This window comes from Lepisma saccharinum, chromosome 18 (assembly GCF_977018435.1).
Source record: "Lepisma saccharinum chromosome 18, izLepSacc3.1, whole genome shotgun sequence".
Taxonomy (NCBI): domain Eukaryota; kingdom Metazoa; phylum Arthropoda; class Insecta; order Zygentoma; family Lepismatidae; genus Lepisma; species Lepisma saccharinum.
In genome coordinates, this window is record NC_139246.1 from 49,432,524 (window position 1) to 49,448,303 (window position 15,780).

Here is a 15,780-nt window from a genome sequence, read left to right on the forward strand (position 1 = left end):
GGGTCCAGCCCCTTACCGTTACAAATAACAACTCTAACGTTGCATAACTAAAATCTTAAAATATTCTGACTTCCGTTAAAAGCTGAGGCTGTAAACGGGCAATCAGCACACATAGGGACAAAAAAAAGAGGACAATACACAGAATTATACTGGCCATAGGGCCAGTCACCAGATCCTCGTTTCTGTGCAAAATGCAGTCCAGGGTGTACTATGTGGAAGTGAGGTTCACCGTTATGTGTACTATGTGGAAGATCACCCCTTACACCCCAGATATTTAGATATATAATTTGAAAATTTTGTAAATAAAAATCTCAATGTACATAATGAAAAATATTGTAAAGGTTAATATAATTAATGCACATCTATATGTACAGTGAGATGTTTCAAAATATTAATTGAAAACTGTTTGAATTCAATACTAATGCAATTATTAATCATAGTTTTTCTTGTATGTACGCATTGCTTGCATTGTAGAAATATATTCCTGTAGTTTACGGTTATTACAAGCATAAGAAAACAGTTTTTCGTTTTGACGTTTCAGGAGAACACACACTCCCTTCATCAGACACTTATTTTCATTTTGACTAAAGATACAGTTAAAACAATGGTTAGCAATTATATAAACAAAAAGAATCCGTTATATAATGGATGTTGTGAATGTTACATGGTTGTAATATAGCAACCTAACTGTGAAAAGAAGCAGTCTGTTTTATTTTTATTTCAGATAAAAAAAAAATTGATCACATTATTTTTTATCACCATCTTTAAAATTTAATGTAACAGAAAACATCAAGAGACTTTGTGAAAACAATGATGACTTTGAATTACCTGATGATATTTGGGATTCATAATTTTAAATAAAAAATAATGTGATCAAATTTTTTTTTATCTGAAATAAAAATAACAGACTGGTTTTTTTCACAGTTAGGTTGCTATATTACAACAATGTTAAACGAATTTTAACTATGTTTGCCTATCCTAACTAAACCTAACCTTACATAATGTGTCTCGGGGCTATTGTCAATGGTTCAACGCATTTTAACTATGTTTGTATTTTTTCGGTTAAGAAGATTGGAAACACTGCATACCCAATAAAAATCGACAAAAAACAAGCACAATGTGCGATGATCTACGAAGGTGTATGCAGCATATTGTGTCTTACGGAAGTGCAAAAACGAAAAGAAAGAAGTACTCGTAATGTGAAAAATTGAAATTACAGTAGAGCGTCGATTATCCGAAGTAATTGGGAGACATGGGTGTTCGGAAAACTGGTTTGTTCGGATAATCGAACTGTACATGTTTATTTGCCAAAAAGAAGTACTGTACAGTAAATTTATTCATAAAAACAGGCATCTCTTTAAGTATGTATTACAAAGTAACGTACAAAGGCAACTTTAGTAGGAATATATAGTATGTGGTACAGTTTATTAAACAAAAATATGTACATATTACATACGCATTTTGCATGAACAATACACACAGTACACAAAATTAACGTTTAAAAAAATCCTTTATTTTGGTCTGTCTAAGCAAGCCTACACGCTTACGAGCAGCTAAGTCACGTACTTTTTTTATTACAGATATCTGAAAGTGAGCGAGCACACAGTTCGGTTAAGTGGTCGTTCGGTTGACCGACGTTCGGATAATCGACGCTCTACTGTACTTTGATCCAAAAAAACCCTGAATACACCTAAAAGAATGTTGTGCGAAGCAGATATGTAAGTACGAATGTTAAAAGTGACGAAACAAAGTAGCTACACATGTTTGTGGATAGTAAATTTTTACCAAAGTAATACCCCTAAGCAGTAGTATCCTCCTTCTTCTCTCTATTTTCTCAATTTTCACACACATCAATTTTCTTTGTATTATTGATTGATTGATTTGCTTTATTTTACTTCGCTTCTTGTGCCACTTTTGGCTAATTTGCGAAGACGGGGATGAGTGATGATATAATGAAACTGATGAACACCCACAAACATCCATGACCAGGCCAGGATTCGAACCCGGGTCCCCTGCCATCGTAGCATGATGTGCTTACCATTCCGACACTGGGGTCAGCTCTCTGTATTATCATTGGGACAAACATCCACATGTGACCCAGGATTCGAACCTTGGACCCCTGGCATTGCAGCATGCTGTGCTAACCACTCCACAATGGAGGTTGACTACACCACCACAGCCATCAAGTATTAGTATAGTATTGCAATAAATAACCCTGGGAACTGATCATAGACATATTTACTATTACACCATCCAGCAAGAGTAGAATTAAACTGTTGGTCAATGTTTTCTGAACATGGTATTTTAGATAATTTAATCCTTTAAACGCTGCGACTGTGAGGTCATGCTTTGGGCTCCCGCTATGGGGTGTGTGCAGGTTTAAGTCTCCTTGGGGAAATGTAACAGCTTTTCTCATGAGATTTCGGCCTGCATATGAGACTGGAGAACAGTGTGGGGGAAGTTGTTCGCTGAATATCATCCATTACGCATTTTTTGTATCTGTAGATCCAGACATGATAATAGCTAACTGGAGGTCCCCACTTGAGTAGTAAGCCTCTTGTTCGCCCCTGCATGCTAGGACTTGAAAACCACTGCAGTGGCACCTTTGCACTGAAATCAGTACAATTGCATTCCTTAAAAAAAACAGGCACAACATAAAAGAAGGGTGGGCCCAATTTCCTTTTGTTTCATTGCGATTTCATCATGAATGCAATTATTACATGGTTTGATTTCGATTTACGTCTGTTAACACACACTGCGGAGATTTAGCGATTACTTAAGGTTTTGTTCAATATATGCTATCGTGGTTAGGTTTGGTTCCCTTAGCATTAAAATAAAGTCCCTAAATGCATTATACTAAGATTCTGATTTACTTCTACATTCATTCTCACGCTTCTACGATATTTACTGTCGCTTGTCGATGGAGAATATCTTGTCCATGAGAAGTGCGTAAGGTAATTTTAAAGTGTTTTTTTTCAACATAAATAACTTTTTCTCGAGTCCAAACAGCGCTCATTACTTTAAAGAAGGTTCAAATTTCGTGTGACAATGATTTCCAAAATTCTACGATAATTAGTCTTTGTGCTAGAAGAATCATAAAACAATCGGAACCATCACCGGAGGGTTAATGTAAATGCACACGGTTGAACTATCTATAGAAGGAAATGAGAAAGGTGAATAGCATTTATAATAATGTTGTACGTTATTCATATTCCTGTATCCCAAATGATTGTTGACTTGAAGCTGATGAAAATTGCTGATTTAAGGTGCAAGGCAGAATAGTGCTCTATAATATCAACTGTAATTATCAATCGTTGAATGACCTCAATCTTGCAAGAACAATACCTTTTGTATGTTTGTACATCTCGCTCATCTGCCGTTGCCTCGGTATAGTTATTATAAAAAGGAAAAAACTACGAAATCATTCTCAAGTGCGCCTAATCAAGGAGTCCACAGATTCTGACATGCAAAACGACGCCACGCTCATTCACCGTTTATTCGCTACTTGAGAAATTCAGCATTATTTTCTCACGTCACACAATTGGCATCAGATATCTGCATTCAACCTGGTATTTATTGTTCCTTCTCCACGAAGATGACACTATTTACGGAAAGAACCCGAATCGATGAACAAACTTGCACTCTAGAAGTTCTCGGTCCAAGGTACCTTTATAAGGTATGCCATTCCCGAGGTTCCGAGATTTTCTCCCATGATTCTGTGCGCGCTATGACGTCATTAAGAGGACAGAATGGAACTTACTTCGTTATCGTATACGGAAGCTTGAGATAAATGGGTCGATTATTTACTTATACACACTTTTTCTTGAATGCCGATAGAATGAGAACAAATCAACCTGTTTGTGCTCTTGCCACGTGCAATAATAATAGAAGAAAATCGCCTGGAATAAAGTGATAATCGCTTCCCAAAAAGTTGCTGTAGCAGGATTGATTCAATTTGTTCCTCCAAATTTCGGACTTACTCAGTGGTGCAACCACAGGGGAGGGCAGGGGCATTGTCCTCCAACCTTCGACGGAAGTCAATTCTAGGGGGGGGGGCAAACATTGATGGCCAAAGGCACCTGCAGGGGGCACAGAGGATAAATTGCCCCCTTCTATTTCAAATTTTATAAAAATAAAAATACTTTTCGTAAAATTTTCTCGCTCGCTTCGCTTTTTCTCAGTCTCGTCAAGTTCAGAGACGTAGATAGGGGGCATCGGGAGTCGGGCATGGGCGCCAAATAATCTAATTTTAAAAAAAAATGTGAAAGAGAGAATGCCTTGGCGCCATGTGATATTATTTGTTCCTTATTAAATCAATATTGTTTTAAATTGCAAAAATTGGATCTAAAAATGTTCTTGCTCGCTTCGCTCACAATATAATTGTTTTTTTTTTGTAATGTGATGTATTTAAATAATATGTTTTGTATATATGTAATGAAAAAAACTTTGAATGCGTACATAATTTAGTGTTAGCATCTTGCATATGTATTTTCTTATTTTATGTAGCTCCATGTTGCATATGTGTAAAACATATGAAAGTTATACATGTTATATGTACAAAAAAAATATCTTCGGCATGCATTTATCATTCATTTTCTGCCATTCAAAAATACAGTTTGTGTGCTTGTTTTCAATTATTAGCTAATGTAAAATTTCTGGTGTTAAAAAAATATTTCAAATCGTTTGTTCCAAATAAATGCTTTAGTACAGACATCTACCTCCCTTTTGCGTAATTTATGAGGATAATAACGTCTTTGATACTACGACTACTACCACTAGTAATAATAATGCCATTATTAATGTTATTATTATTACTATTATTATTATTGGTACGTTTATCCTGGTACTTTCTCCCTCCAGATAAAAATTCGTGGTTGCGCCTCTGGCCTTATCTTCCACACTCGCCTTCCGTATCATCACGTATGCAACTTTCAAAAACCTTTACACAATCGGAACTCAGTTTCTAAGTATTGCTTCATTGAATATTGAGTGCAAGATAAGATTTATTAGCTTTGAAGTTGAAACATCGTCCGCGAAAATAATACTTTGAACATCTCGTAGGTAGCGAACACTAATTAACAATTGCACTGTTACTTTACTTTATGTGCGTTTGTTGAGAAATTGTTCTGAAAATATAATGTACGACTTACAGGACAGGCGTTTCTCCCCTGCACATCCTTTCAATCTTCTCGTCAATCAATGAGTAGAGCTGTCATGTAAATAATGACCAAAGAAGCTATTCAATCAGGCCCGTAGCTAGGAATTCTTTGTAGGGGGGGGGGGGCGAAGTCAATCCTAGACGGGGCAAATTTTTAATATATTTTGTCGCATTGGCACATATTATGGTAGGGTACACAGAGGCACTTGTCCCCCTCCCCCAAAAGCTATAAGTAACAGAAAAGGGATGGTATCTTGAAACTGCAACGAACAAAAAAAAACTTCGAGCAACATCAAATAGGAATATTTCGATAATGACCTTTCCAGGTTGCCAAAGAATATAAAGTTTAACATAAATAGGCTAACAGGGACTGTACATACTTGATAGTGTAATTGATTTATTTGGTGTTTTAAGTCCACTTTATGCATACTAAGGCTAATTGGGACTGGACCTACAGTTTAAAGTGGGATCCGAACGATTATGTACCTTCACCCTACTTCATATTTACAGGTCGATAATGTTAATTGATGACTAACAACAGCTTTGGGCCTCTCTGCAGAACTGATTAAAGGAGCCCTTTATAAATCACGCTTCATAATGATTCCATCTAGTTTCCAGTATGCAAGATTTTTTACGCACAAAGGAATCTATCGAGAATCCAACAACACCATTGTGTTGTGTTGTACAAGCAAAATCGGATTAATTACATAATAATGGTTAGGATCTGCACTTTGATGAATTGTGGAAAAAAATGTAATACTTTTTTTGACCTTGCTAAAACGTTAAAACATGGGTCTCTTAGTCCACCATGGACTCTATTTCCTTCAAAGGGGAGACTCTTGTATCACTACAGACAATGTTTGCCTACCGGTTACGTTAACCATTTTGCAAAATATTGTGTGAATTGTATTTTATTATAGTTGAAATACATATTTCGACACCTGACAAAAAATAGGAATCCCTTGATTGACCAATGACTTCTTGGATTACAGTATCATCATTAATATTTGATCCCGCCGCCCCATATAGCTATGGCTCTGAACTTGGACTATAAGAAGAGGAGAAATTGTGAGCGAAGCGAGCAAGATAATTTTACGAAATGTATTTTTATTTGTATAAAATTTTAAATCGAAGGGTGCAATTGCCCCTCTGTGCCCCTTGCAAGTACCCTTGGCCGTGTGGAAGAAAAATGCAAGGAACACGTCTCCCCGATGGCGCAGTGGTAGAGTCATCGACTTGAAATCAAGGGGTCCCGGGTTCGATACCCGGTGGATGCACAAAGTGGTTCGGATCCCACTTTAAACTGTGGGTCCAGTCCCAATTAGCCTTACTGTGCATAAAGTAGACTTAAAAAAAACAACTCAGACCAAACCTACCTGTATTATTAGTAAAGCACATTTTATGTGTGTGTTGGATATGGTATGAGATTTAATTAGGAAAAGCGATGGATAATGTAATATTTATACAAAGTACATTAATGTACTATGTTCTTCCAACAAATGTAACTATTACAGAATAGGGAGCCAGTGACGAAATTAGCCGTAAGTTTTTTTTAATTCCTCGCAGTAGTAAATATTGTTACAAATAAAATCCAAAAATTTAGATCCTCAACTCAGGTGGATAAGAGATCAAATTATAATTCTCAGCTTGCATTTACCTCCGATTATTAGAAGTATCATTCGATCGAAAAGCAATCTCTGACTGTTGGCTGATACATGCGACGTGCCTAAAATACAGGAAAACGTAACAGCATAATCGTTCCATTATTTTTGTTTTGTATTTGTATTGCTTTTGTTTTATTTCAAGTATAATTTACCCTTTGGCGAATCGCAAAGATGAAAATGAATGGTGAGTAGATGAAATGGATGATCACAAATCCATGTGGATCACGTGTACTACACAGATTGTTGGCCCACATGCCAGAACCTAGTAAGCCCGCAACATTGAAGTCCCTAGGATATATTACCTGGAAGAAATATTGCTATTTGAATGTTTCCCGAAAATACACCATTTATACAATAGCCATTATCTAATTCATTCACCGGCTCGGTAGCCGATGGCGTTAAGTGCTCGACTTTCGATTTCGCCTCCGAAGTTCCCAGTTCAAGTCCCGGCATGGACATAGGTGTTCTCTGCGAGTCAGGCACGTATCCAGGAATTCCTTTCGTGGGGGGGATAAACACCATATTTTTAAGGGGTATAGATAGAACCTCACAATTGTATGTTTAAGGCCAATGGTGGCAATTGGGTTCAAAACGGGAGTGGGGGGTGCAAGAAAAGTTTACTTTCTCTTCCCTTGGTATACAAGGGTTAGCATAGAGATGTCATAGTGTGAAGGCAAAAAAATGGGGGGCAACTGTCCCCAAAATCGTCGCCACTGTTCAAGGCTGCCAAATTATACAGAACGTGAAATCGGAACATTTTTTACCACTCAACTCCTCTGTTTCCATGCATTAACACTGTGTGCCGGAACCATCTCAGTATGTGTGTTTGTCCATTTCTTATCATCAGACATCAAAACATCTATGGAGTCTTCGAGTGTTTTTACGAAGCTGTTACACACGCACGGGATGGACAATCCACTCGACAACGCGAGACTCAAACTGTGGGCTGCGAACTGGACGCAGAAATTTCTCGAATATTTCTCTCTGATTCGAGCCTGAACACCACTACTGTGTCTTGTCCTCCCATGTTTACAGTTCTTATAAAAGCCGAAACCCACCAAATTATTCATATTGAGGCCTAAGCACTCGCAAGTGTTCACAATTGTCTGTCACAACCAGTGGCGTGCCCAGGGGGGGGGTTGGTGGGGGTTAAAACCCCCCCCATTGGTTTCGTCATTTAAAAAAATTCAAAGCAGAAATACATTTTATTTCATAAATTGCCAATATTGTAAAATGTTTACATTTGGCAATGAGAAATGTATTGCTGCTTCAATTACTTTTGATAATATTGGAGTTGAGTTACAGCAATGCACAAGCATTCATTCATTCCTTAGTCACTGAAAAGGAAGGAGAATTTCCTTCTCAGTATGGTCAAGAAAAGAGCCGCAACCCTTGGAATGCGAACTGAAGGAATCCCTCCTCCCCTTTCTTTCACGCATGATGACCCTCTTAGGAAAATGACCCTCCCTTTCCTGTTACGACAGTGCTGCTAACTTCCCTTTTCTTTCTTTCCCCCTCTTATACCATTTATACCAGCAGAGCAAAGTTCTGTGAGATTTGAATCACTACAATTAGTAGGCAAAGTAAGTCAAAATCTTATTTCGCACCTGGATGCATATTTATTTCAAAATATCAATAATTATAATAATAATAATAATTGTTGCAGGCAGTAGCGAGGCATGGTTTTACGAAGGAGGCAAGCGATGTTTTGTACAATAGCATGCCGGGAGGAAGGGAGGGGTGAAGGTGCGTTATATAGCGCAACTGGCCCAGTCAGTTTCATAAACAAAATAAAAGCAATTAATATGCCAAAATATTATACATTTTACTCTTGTGCTCTTTACAAATTAGATATTTTTTTCGCAACCAATTTCCAGCCTTCAGTTTATTGAATTTTCTTGTAACATGTTTGAAAGATCTCGCTTGAATTTGTGCGTAAATAATTTAGCAGTTGCCAACACTACTGACACTGACTCTACTGGTTGCTGTCAACACTGGTGACGTAATTTGAGCTGGACCAAGCTGGATGCATGGTTCAGACATTCGACCGCCCAGTATCTTTGTCCCAAGTCCTGGTGTTCACTGGGGTTGTAGCGAGTTGCAGTCTGCAAGGTAGCAAGTCGAAGTGGTCGTGTTGTGTGTTACGTTTCTGTGTGTGTAATAGATTTTTGACGTGGAACTAAAGATGGATAGAAAAAAAGAGGAGAAATACATTATTATATTATTTCAAAAAGAAACAAAAAATGGAAGTTGAAGCTTCACCTTCCACAAATAAAACGTCAGAAAAGGTCGATTTAAGTTCAGAGGAATTCCATCCGAATTGCGAGAGTGAAACGTGCGAACTTTCAGACTCTTGATATTCAACAAGAAGGCATAACAGAAGATATTGCAAACCTTGTTGCAAAATTATGTCAAGGAACTGTCGAGGTAAGTGACGTTCATTATTTGATAGCAGATATATCCATAGGCGGATTTAGAATTGTTTTTCTGGGAGGGCATAGCATGTGCTGTAAGCATACAATCGTGTGTGTGCAGGGGAGGAGTGTGCCCGCGTGTGTATGTCTGGAAGACGTGTGTAGGATGTCACCCTATATCACCAATAAACTTTTGCAGGGCGAGAGAACATTATGATGAACAAGTTTTCTCAATGATTTCAGAGGCCTCACCGATGTGGTGTAATCAAAGAGGTCCTGGGTTTGATCCCCTGTGAAGGTGCATTGCACAGTGGTACGTATCCCGATTTAAACTTTAAGACCAGTCCCGATTAATGTATCTGAATATAAAATGGACTTTAAAATCATTTACTTTTTGTTTTGTTCACGAACCCTCGAAAAACGATATTACCTATCTTATAGATCCACCAAGGTATTTGAAACCCTGGCGTCGGAGCAGTGGCACTAATGTCGCTAGTGTATATGTATGCAACCACATTATAAAATCACGGTTGGCATGGACAGTTTTATTATTTTGTAGGAAAGGGATAAAGTTTGTATTACGACACGGGATAGACTAGATAGGCATCCCATTAACTGTAAATATTCCTTACAAATCTTCTGAATATTTCTCTTGTACAAACGCAACAAATACAATAAGTAATATACGTGTGCAGTAATAAATTCATTTTCTGAAAGCATCTTTTCTGGCATCAGTGGTCGAAGTAGGGGATGCTGCCTTCAGTTAAGAAAGTTTCACAAACCATACCCCCAATTAGAATAATTTTCATATTGAGCATCCTCCACCTACTGTATTGTCTCCATGTTGATCCATACAAGGATGTACCCCCTCGTATTTCCAAAATCGATCAAACATCCCCTCCTTTTTCGGCTACGAATTTGCATTTCGAGCACTGTCTGGCAAGATTTTGTCGGGCTCAGTGACAGATCCTGTGGTGCGGTACTGGGCTTCGGAGGGGAAGGGGGGAGTGGCCCCTTCAACAGTTCGTTTCGCAGTTCCATAACGTTAACATTATACAAAATTCCTCTCCATAGACCTAATATGAAAATGAATATGACACATTAATGACACTGTAGTAGAAAATGTTAATTACTGAAGCGGTTCGTATTTGTTTGTCGACTGTCAAACAAATGTTTTGACCAATAATATAATAATACAATGCCAAAAATGTACACAATATTTAGCAAAACCATCTCCACAACAAGTACAATATTGATTGAATTGATGTTTTAAATCCACTTTATGCACAGTAAGGCTAATCGGGACTGGGCCTAAAGTTTAAAGTGAGATCCGAACCACTATTAGCCTCCACCGGGTATTGAACCCGGGACACCTTGATTACAAGGCGACGACGCTCACACTGAAATGAAACTGTGGTATCGTCATCTTGCAGCAATGCAAAGACGTCTAGTAAATGCTCTTGAAGCAATTGATATATGCAGTGAAGTAATATTTCCCTGGGTAAACACACGTTTGCTCATATTATGTACAATCCCGGTAACAACAACATCAAATGAGAAATCATTCTCAACTTTGAGGCACTTGAAGACCTATCTTCGAAATACCATTTCCGAAGAAAGATTAAATGGGTTAGCTGCTCTGAACATTCACCGGAATATAAAAGTTACTTGTGACGACATACTGTCAGAACTCACACAGAAACCTCGATGCCTAAATTTCAGAATTTAAATTGTTGAACTGTGGTACCTTATTTATTACTGTCTTTAAGACATCAAGTAGTCTTAATCTCTTTAATGTTGTTACAATGTTGAGTGTACATATTTTTTGTTTAAAAATTATATTTGAGCAATTAAATATAAAATATTAATAATTTGGAAATATTCAAGCAGGTGCTTTTATATGATGCAATAAAAACATGAAGCATCCATAGCAAATACATTGATTGCGTTCATTGGGGTAAAATCCAAGTATATTAATTATCTAATTTATTACAAGAAATTTGACCTGTGAACTGGAAAATGTGTTAGATTGATAACCCCCCCCCCCCCTTACGAAAATCCTGGGCACGCGCCTGGTCACAACTTCCGCAGTCTTGTCATATATTGGCACAAAACAAAGTAGGTCTTCTCGATTACAGTTCAAAACAATTAATTCACAATGAAAACCCTTCCGATCCCAACACATCTAGTGTTTCTTCTCCCAATATGATTAAATGCTTACTCATTTATCTCCAGTGACGTGCCCAAGGGAAGGTTGGTGATGTCATAACCCAATTTGACCAAGTATTCCTTAAAAAAATGAACGTCAAAGAGAGGAAAAGATGGCAAAATGAGGACTGACCACCAAAAATAGTATGCATAACCCTCCACTTCTAAAATTCTGGGAAAATTTGGTCCGGGTACAACTAACTTATCACTCAAAACTTTGATTTTCAGTTGATCTGTGCAGCTTATTTCTTTTTTTTAATTAACCTCTCCAATACCCGTTACTGCTTAAATATTCACTTTAGAGAGAGACCTTCGATCTCTTCGGCCCTCGACCCGAACTAGAACTACACTGAGGCTCCGGAAATTCCGCTGTCGTTAATGTCTTCTGCTTTGGACCCGAACTGGAACTAGTAGTAGACTTCGTTACATTATGGTATTTAGTCCTTTTCATTTTCGAATCACTAGATCTTATAAAGCCACCAATAGACACTGACTGATCACTAATCGACTGTATGAACTATCACCCTTACCTTTGAATACTCATTAACCGATTCTGTTGCACAGATCAACCTGGAAATTGAAGCCGCGTATTTTAACCTCATTATATTCTAGAACGTTCCACAGATAAAACGATTCGTTAATGTTGCCAGTAGTTCGACTCCTTCTCTTATTTAAGAACGTTTCCTCTCGCGCTTTCCAGAGATTAAAAAATTACAATGTGTACAATTACAAAATTACGTGTGGCGCTACGTTTGCAGCTTCCAAATGCTGACAAGTCTTTGCATAGTGTTGCGACAACACCGAAAGCGCAAGAAAAGTTTTAATGCAATATTATCAACAACAGGGTTATAGAACATTCTCCGTGTTGCCTTGGTAAGTATTTCTCTCCTTATATATTATCGGCACACTATTCAAGAAAACAAAAACCTAATTTTGCAGGACCCTGTGGCTGAGTGGTTAGCACATCGCGCTGCGACGCCAAGGGTTCCGGGTTCGAATCCCGCTCGGCCATGGTTGTGTGTGAATGTCAATTTATCATTTTCATCATTTCATCACTCATTCCCATCTTCGTAAATTAGCTAAGAGGAACAAAACGCGAAGTAAAATAAAATAAATCAAATAAAAAAAACAACAACTAATTTTATGTATTGTAAACTGAAAAAAATTAAGGGGGGCTCCAGCCCCCTGATCCCACCTTGGGTGCGCGCTATTAACAATAACAGGGTTATAGAACATTCTGTGTCTTGGCTCGATAATTATTTCTCTCAAATTATCATCACATTATTCAAGAAGCCATAAACCTAATTTTATGTAGCGTAATTTCCTGAAGGGGGTGCTGGAGCCCCCTGATTCCCACCTTGGATACGTGCTTGACTCGATAATTATTTCTCTCCTTAAATTATCGTCACATTATTTTATTTCCCACCACAAGAAACAAAAAACCTCATTTTATCTATTGTAAACAGCAAACTTTCGGGGGTTTCGAGCCTCCTAAGCTCCCCCTTGAATACGTGCCTGTTGCGAGTGTCCCTTCATCAATTTAAACTAAACATCACTCACCCTGTTCGTCGCGATTAGCCAAAAGTGGAAGAAGACGCTAAATAACAAAAACGAATTTATCCTCATCGTGACGATCAACTGGAGAATCTGAAAAGTAGCATAAAAATATTAAAGGGAAATTCCAGGACATTCAGTAAAAATTCATATCAGAATATGCCCGGACAAGAACTTTCCTTTGAATTAGATATTTAAAATAAATGCAATAGGTTAGCTGGAAAGAAAAGCTGGCAGTGGACTACAGCCTACAGGGACAAGATATCACGCAAAAAATAAACTATGCATTGTTTCGGAATAAATGTATTCTTCTATCGCGTATTTGATCTCTTGTTGTCAAATTAAATTAACAGCTTTGGTGTATAATATCAAAAGATGCATGAAAACACAGCCTTTCATGGGCCATCTGCTACATTCTACGCATAGCTTTCTTCCGCTCTTGTCCGCTTGGTGACGTCACAAGCTCTAGCCAATAACGTGCAAGTCGCGGAGTGGCCCCCTCTGTTCTCGGTAGGTGGATGGATGAATGTCACTCACAGATTATCTCGCATCATCACCAAACATAACCAAAGACACAGATTACGGCTAATAAAATCTGTCTAATGTATACGGTGTAATACTCATTGTGGCCTATTTATTTTTTTGGTTGCTCAAGTTTTACCTTTATATTTCTTTATTTTAACTTCCACAAAGATGTAACATAATTATAATTTCGCGATAGAAACTGAAAATATGAGTACGGAACCGAATAACGTTAGTTCAATATTTCACATATATGCTGTATAAAGAAATATGTTATATGGAAAGCTAAGAAACTACTTGATAACTTATACTGCATAAAAATTAATTACTCTCCATAAACAGGGAAGGAAAAAGTAATGCAAATTATTGAACAAACTGTCATATTTCTTTCGCAGCTCGGTTAAAAAAAAACATTCCCATATCAAAGCCTACTCCACTAATCTAATTTGGATTATCGAATTAGAACGCTCGGCGTCAATCTGCGTGAATGATTCCACGTCGTCTGCTGCTGCTTTACAGTACATTGCATTAAGGTGTAATAACTGTAAATCTTCTAATGAAGAATAGGCACTAGCTTTTAACCCTGTAGCATCGAGTTGCAGTACATAGTCGTGTCCAAAAACGATATGATAATATTGCGAATTACTAATTATGGCAGGGATAGATAAAGTACGTGTTATTGTTGTAGGGGATTCAGGTACGTAAATTACATTCAGTCGATTCGTATTGTAGAAAAAGTAAAATAATAACAATACTTGGTAACAGTTTCATACATCGGAGACACATTTCTTCAATTTTACACAAGAAACTACGGTAAATATGCGATATAGCCCGAACGGATTTCTTCAAATTTACAGGAAAACTACTTACTGATATCAGTTTCTGTAGCATTGTCGAAGTACTTCGAGGTATTTTCTTTCGCGGAAACTGAAGACTTAACCATAGAATGCTGCAGAACAAGAAATAATCACTTTTTATGTAAGGAATTTGCATTTTCTGTAAAGCGACGACATTTTGCGGTACTACTTTACTATACCGGAGACACCTATCAAATAATTTATTTCGCAATTTTTTACATTGCTAACGTACTATTCTGGGTAACACTTTACTATACCGGAGACGGATTTCTTCAAATTTACAGCAGAAAGTACTTACACAAATCGTTTTCTGTAGCGTTGTTGATGTTCGGGAATGTAGTTTCGATCCATTTTAATGCGAATGCATGTGGTTTTCTACGAAAATCTATTTCCGACGCGCTATTGCTTCTGCTGCCATTTGCTTTCTGCACGAGAGCACAATACGCTCCCGTATTGTCCGTATATGCTAAATTGAACGAAAGGAGTGCTAATGGAACCTAACCTAACCTAGTAGGCATACCTCGCCCCCGTGATGGTTCGTGGGGCTATCGTGAATTTTTGGTCTGCCCGTGGAAGGTTTGTGGGAAATAAGGAACAACAGTAAGTATTCGTTATTGTAAGAAATAGACATTGTTTTCGTTAGAAATTCATTATTTCACCTAAAGAAATGTTCCGCAATTCTGAATAGTACATTAACAATGTAAAAAATTGCGAAATAAATCATTGATAGATGTCTCCGGTACAGTAAAGTAGTACCCTATTCTGCATTGCGGAACATTTCTTTAGGTGAAATAATGAATTTCTAACGAAAATAATGTTTGTTTCTTACATTAACGAGTACTTACTGTTGTTCCTTATTTCCCACAAACCATCCACGGGTAGCCCCAAAAACCATTGACATTAGCCCAAAAATTCACGATAGCCCCACGAAAAATCACGGGGACGAGGTATGCCTACTAAGTTAGGTTAGGTTCCATTAGCACTCCTTTCGTTCAATTTATCATATACGGACAATACGAGAGCGTATTGTGCTCTCGTGCAGAAAGCAAATGACGGCAGCAGCAATAGCACATCGGAAATAGATTTTCGTAGAAAACCACATGCATTCGCATTAAAATGGATCAAAACTACAATCCCGAACATCAACAACGCTACAGAAAATGATTTGCGTAAGTACTTTCTCCTGTAAATTTGAAGAAATCCGTCTCCGGTATAGTAAAGTGTTACCCATTTTGCCGTTGTTTCCATTATGTACCTGCAGATGGTGTGAGCATCGAAAGTCACACGGTCTCGCCAGTGTTTCCAAACCTGCCTTTTTTTACGAGATTTTTTTTTTTAACTATGCTTACCTAACCTTGCCAGAAATGGTCCGTGGGGCTATCGTGAATGGTTTTTGGGGCTAT

The 15,780-nt window shown here is 37.7% G+C and overlaps 2 protein-coding genes across 3 annotated transcripts in view; one reads left to right on the plus strand and one right to left on the minus strand.

The window, feature by feature from the left end:
• Positions 1 to 3,658, minus strand: part of TfIIEalpha (transcription factor IIEalpha) — a 57,394-nt gene extending 53,736 nt beyond the window's left edge. For both annotated transcript variants that reach the window (XM_083140497.1, XM_083140498.1), the window contains exon 1: positions 3,346 to 3,658. The gene's annotated coding sequence lies outside the window, so the exon portion shown is untranslated. The remainder of the gene's footprint in view (positions 1 to 3,345) is intronic.
• A 10,193-nt stretch (positions 3,659 to 13,851) lies between these two features.
• LOC146002068 (rab-like protein 3) overlaps positions 13,852 to 15,780 on the plus strand; it is a 37,566-nt gene continuing 35,637 nt past the window's right edge. The window contains exon 1 of the mRNA XM_083139782.1: positions 13,852 to 14,217. Coding sequence (XP_082995908.1) covers positions 14,172 to 14,217 — 46 coding nt within the window. The 5' untranslated portion in view covers positions 13,852 to 14,171. The remainder of the gene's footprint in view (positions 14,218 to 15,780) is intronic.